Source organism: Barbus barbus (assembly GCF_936440315.1).
Source record: "Barbus barbus genome assembly, chromosome: 5".
Lineage (NCBI taxonomy): Eukaryota > Metazoa > Chordata > Actinopteri > Cypriniformes > Cyprinidae > Barbus > Barbus barbus.
In genome coordinates, this window is record NC_136733.1 from 39337196 (window position 1) to 39343195 (window position 6000).

General features: G+C 40.4%; 1 protein-coding gene across 11 annotated transcripts in view; it reads right to left on the bottom strand.

The window, feature by feature from the left end:
• Positions 1-5487, bottom strand: part of LOC306870136 (fibrosin-1-like protein) — a 283720-nt gene extending 278233 nt beyond the window's left edge. For all 11 annotated transcript variants that reach the window (XM_079417233.1, XM_079417238.1, XM_079417232.1 and 8 more), the window contains exon 1: positions 4454-5487. In XM_079417233.1, coding sequence (XP_079273359.1) covers positions 4454-4726 — 273 coding nt within the window. In that variant the 5' untranslated portion in view covers positions 4727-5487. The remainder of the gene's footprint in view (positions 1-4453) is intronic.
• Positions 5488-6000: the final 513 nt, after the last annotated feature.

Genomic DNA, 6000 nt, shown 5'->3' on the forward strand with positions numbered 1-6000 from the left:
TTCAGAGGAGCACTAACGCTAGTCTGTCGTTTCGGTCTTCCCTGAACAGCTTTCTCTGCCAGCGGGTGATTAATGAAAAAAAATAAGAAATTGCTAGAAAATAGTACAAGTGGAAAATAAGGTGAATTTTCAAACTTGGTCTTGAAAAGGTTGCAGAACATTCTGTTGACTAGTGTTGAAGTCAAACAAATACTAATGAAAAACTATATGACCAATGAAATCTTAAAGGGGTCATATGATGCGATTTCAAGTTTTCCTTTCTCTTTGGAGTGCTACAAGCTGTTCATGCATAGATAAGTTACAAAGACTAAGCCTCAAACCCAAAGAAATATTCTTTATAGAAGTTAAGACTCATCCACGCCCCCCTAAAACGGCTCATTCAAACACACCCACACATGTCTACGTCACAATGTTGAAATATTTGCATAATGCCGCCCAAATGTGCAAGGGAGAAAAGGCGGCGTGCTTTCAGTAACTGCAGTAGTGTTGATGCAGCCGTGTCAGGGAGACGCTGTGTGTTTCTATGCGAAAGCACTTTATTTGGCCTTCCTAAAGTAGATGCAATTAGGAATCATTAGTTAAGATTTGTTTACAACAACCAAAATGTTCGAATTTGTGCAACATATTTTATGGATGACATTTTTGTGAACCTACAAGGCTGGCTATGCACGAAGGCTATTTCTAAAAAACAAATAAAAAAGGGTCAATTCCAACTTCGCAATGATAATCTGGTGCTTCTGAATCAGCGACTGCAAGTATGTTTTGTTATTAGTTCAAGTATTTGCTATTGACTGTTCAAATGCATAGATTTGCGCGAAACGCATCATGTGTGTGTGTGTGAGAGGGGAACAGGGTCACATCACAGTGGAGTGTACAGCCCGTCAGAAATCATCTTAACTGAGGCTTGTGTGCAAATACATACGAGCATCATCATCACTGTCTGTCACGCGACTGTTCCCCTCTCAGGCTTGAACTGATAAAACTAACTTGAAAGCTGAAGCTCGCGATTATGGTAAGGGGCGTTACATTTCCAATGTGTGCTTGTGGTGTTCAGCCAATCACAATGCACTGGGTCAGTTGGCCAATCAGACCAGACTGCACTTGTTGGAAGGAGGGGCTTTGTAGAAAACGACGTGTTTGAGAGAGGCGGGGCATAGAGGAACTACAATAATGTACAGTATTTTAAAAATAATGTGTTTTTTTAACATTAAAGCATGTCAACATATCCTGTTACACTAAATAATGATCTTTAAAATAGCATTATATGATCCCTTTAAAGAAAGCATATTAGGTCACAGTTTTCATTATCATTCCCTTACGTCCACCTCTTCATCTCCCACACTCACTTGCTCACTCTCTCAAAGAGACAAGCATGCAGAGGTCAAAAAACTAAAAAACTGTCCAACGCCTCACCACACCATCTCTCCACCCTCCTGTCTGACTTGCAATGTATTTAGAACAGTTATCAATAGGTTTGGCACCTTTAGAGCAGGAAAAGTGCAAATGTGGACACCAGGAATACAAAACCTAGTTTTCATCATCATTCTCATAAAGGGGTCATGATATGAGACATTAAAATTTCCTTGATCTTTTGACATGTGAAAGGTCTTTATACTATTAAAACACCCTGCACGTTTCATAGCTTAAAACATATTCCTCGTTATAATAACCAAGCTCCAAAAATGTCTCGTTTAGATAGTCAAATCTGTGATGTCACATGGGCAAAGACATTTGCATCTGACGGCCTCTAGAGCAAGACATTGATAAATAGTTTCACATCATAGTACAACAGGCCCCATCCACTGATATTTATTAACTTAATGGCTGAAGTCGCATATCATAAGTATACTATTTTACAATACTTTGTCTATAACGGACCGTTTTGAATAATGGATAATGTTTACTCATCTGCAATAGCAAGGGACCATGATATTTTTTCAAAAGCAACGACGTTAGCTAATCGGTGGCTGTTTAGTGACCTTTAAAAAGGAGCCTCTTTAAAACGGTTCATTTTACACGGAGGGTTTAAAATCATTTACACACACATATATACTTGTTTTTGTGCAAAACCTTTAAGTGAACCTCAAGGAACATTAAAATGTCATGATGACTTTAAAGAACTAAAATCACCAAACTGGAGACGTCACATTCCAGTACAATGCTTTATTGAAGGCACTTCCCAAAAAATCCTGAGTTTCCACTATGATCTCATCAGCTTCGCCTTTGTTTTAACTATTTATCACTGAATACGATGTTTCTTTGTGTGTCAGTTAAGTCATAAAGTCACAATGAGAAAAAAACAGATCGGATCATGCAGAAATGCAAATGAAAAACTTTACAATCACATAACGTACAGGCCTAATTACACAACTATAATTCCAACTTGAAACATTAAACCCAGAGAAATATATATCCAGCACAACCACACACTCAGACAAGCCTCCTCGTTCTCATGAGGGGGAATAACTGCAGCATTCTTATCAATTAAGTACTTCATTACACAGAAGGATTTAAAGAGCTGGGAGGCATTATGTAATTTTGCTAAAATGCATCTCAAAGCTTCTACCACACCACATCATATCCCACAGCTGACATTTAAATCACCCTGGAAAATTAATATACACAGGTAAGCAGATTCAGAAGCAAATCATTAAGTAGCAAACAAATGCATCTGATGGATTTCTTTTCCTTTGCCAGATGGAGAGCTCTGCTCACTTAACTGTTCATCAGACATGCAAAACACGAGGAAAAGTACAATGAAAGATGCATTTGTCTGCAGTGGCCTGAATTATGCTGCTCATGTGAGTGGATTCTCAAAAGATGCATGCCAACTAGAACATCTTCTAAATCCTTATATTAAGTGATGTGCTATGAACAACTTATATGAGGAGATCTAGTCTCTAGGGCTAAGATCTGCACTGTTTGTTATCACAAATGAATGCGTTTATGAAAATGTAAGCATGCCATCAGTAATCAGACCAGGGAATGCCTACTTATGAGGGTCAAACGCCTGAACACGTCTGCAAAGTAGAGAAATTACCAGTCAATTAGCAGTTTAATGTTTAAATGAACACAAACTGACTTTTATATAACCGTAACACATAAATCATTCACAGTCAATGTAGAAGCATATCTCTGTTTGTTTATGTGACTGAGCCCTGTTTTACAGTTCACCGGCCACTGTCATTTGTCATGAATGTACCCACACAGACTCGCACTCGCTAGCCAATAACCCACCACTTCAGCTGATTATACTATACAAGGCTGTTTGCACAACACCCATGTAAAGCCGTTGTTCACTTGCCCTTATTAGCTTCTCTATTGGTACATGTTTAAACACACTTGATGAATCAATGATCCTGTCTGGAACACACACACATCAAATACACATTCACTCTATGAAGGGTTACAGTAGTTCACCTTGATTTATAGAAGCAATCTGGACATAATGCAGGTGATTTCTGTTTCATTTTAATCTACATATGGGTCAATGACATGACATGTTTTGGTCAAGATCAAAACGACTTTCAACAATTTCTGAATTAAAAAAATAATAATTTTTGTAAGGTTTAAAGTTAAAAAAATATATATGTAGACAGTGTAACTTATAGATCTATTGGCCTAAATAGGTTGGCATAATCAGAATGATCTTTGTCGATACTATGCTTTGAAATATTAATAATAATTAAAGAACACATTAAATAGCCAAATCAAAGTCAGTGCAACACAACAACAACTAGGAAGCCATTTTGGTCAAAAAAAAAATAATGAAACCGAAATAATGGAGTTCTTCATAGGAATTGTGTCAAGGTCATTAGGTTAAATAAATTATATCTCAGATTTGACCTTTAAAATAAAAAAATGCTGTAGGTCAAATGAGTAACACCTTGATGTTTACATCTCAAAATATACTCCCAAGTAGCCTACTTTATTTAAGTCTTTCCAAAAACTTGACGCATACATTTTATACTAGATGTTTTTATCATGTCGGACGGCAGTATTCGTCCTAGCCACAGCACAGTCATGATAGGTGCCATCTCAGAGTGGCATATCAACAGATGTGTGACATTTACAGCTGCTCTTCATGAGAAACCCCCAAAACCATAAAAACCACAACTTCCTGATGTGTCACGAATCATTCCAGCACTTCAGCACAAGACAAACTCGAGTAGATATTGAATTTCTTGTTATTCAAACCTCAAACAGACCCTTCATAATGATTGACTGTATTCCTCGAAGTGGGCAAAAGCCGTGACCTCTGTTACGTCACGACGGGAACTATCGGTGTTCTGACGTCAAAAACGCTCACCGGGAACGGAACTTCTGGAATGCGACATTGTGACAACAGCAAACACCTGTTTAGCACGTCATCACGATCACATAAAGAAGGAAAAAATAAAAACTTGAACCGTAGACGGTCAGACGTGTTCAGAATACTGAAACCGGTTCTTACCTCGAGACGGTCCAAACTGATGAAACTGGCTATAGCAAATCCATCAATAATATCCTCCTCTTGAGAACTAGACTCCCGTCTCTTCCTCCGGGGGGGTCGCGGGGTTTTGCTCGAGGAAGTCGAGCGCGGCGGAGCGTTTTTACCGGGACTTCGCTCCCGGTCGGAACCAGACGAGGGGCTCCGATTTTGGGCTTCCCCGGCGCGCGCCTCCCGTTTCCGTCCTCTCTCGCGCTGCGAACGGGATCTGCGACTCTGCTTCACTTTCCCTTCCATTTTAAAATCGGTGCGATGTCCTCCCCCCGCCCCAACGCAAAAAAACAAAAAAAAATGACACTCGATCACGTCAAAACCGATCGATTCCACACAATCAATAAAACGCACCCATAGATACTGGAGCCTGTAAACAATTTACAGTATGACCTTGGATGTTAAGCTCCGTAACGTGGTAAACAAACAAATGTGATCCATGCAGGTTGAGGCGTGTGTGTGTGTGTGTGTGTGTGTGTGTGTGTGTGTAATCCAAAGCACGGCGTCACAGGATCGAAACGCCTCGCTTCATTTAAACAGGTGCAAAATGGCTGTTTAATTACGGTCGCGTGAATTCCAAGCGCACGGCAACTTTGTTGCAACGGAATACAACAACATCAGTGCGTGCGTGTCTGCTGCAGACCGCTGCTGGCCCTGCTTTCATTCCCACCCGTTTCATGAACCGCTGTGCCAGAAACAACTAAATAAGCATCCGCGTGTTTGTCAAAGAATCTACAAATAGGAACTTATTGCATCGACAAGTTTCAATATGAAGAGACGCCACGAAACCATCCGAGACTACACGGTCCGCGTCAAGCTGAGAACGCTGTTATATCCCCAAAAGATCCTTCTTCAGCTCACAATCCGCCAAAAACAAATCATATCCAACCAGGAAAAGAGTTCTTTATCCAGCAGAGAGTAAGTTGAACGCCTCCATTCCTGAACGCTGTCCGCGCGCTGCGGCTGACGGGAAAGACGTCGCGTGTTTACGCGTCGCTTCGCTAAGTGGCTTTAAAGAGACAGCGGATAATTCACATCTCCTCTTCTCTCTGTTCTCGCTCGTCAGAAATCGCACTGCCAAGTGTAAACGCTCGGAGTCTGGCAAACTGACGTACTTCCGCCACTTCTGCGATTGCCAGAGGAAGTGAGCTGGTTTATTATATTACTCCGAGGAACTTATTTTTTCGTGGCATGTCGTTTGCAGGGTGTTTCTCGTCTGTAGCGAGCTGTAAGCGGCCAAATGCGCATCGGTGCAGGCTGCTTCAAATCCCACACAGCAGACTAAACTACAGTAACACACTCAGAACTAGTGCATCATCTGCCTCAAATCCAGCTCTTACTCATTCCAGTGACCTTTAACCTAGTTGCATTGAAGGGAAATTTATGATATGATTATGAATTTATGAATAAAAACTGTCACCCCATTTGAGGCTCAGAGTATTACACAGCATTTCTGCCTTGCTATCTATCTATCTATCTATCTATCTATCTATCTATCTATCTATCTATCTATCTATCTA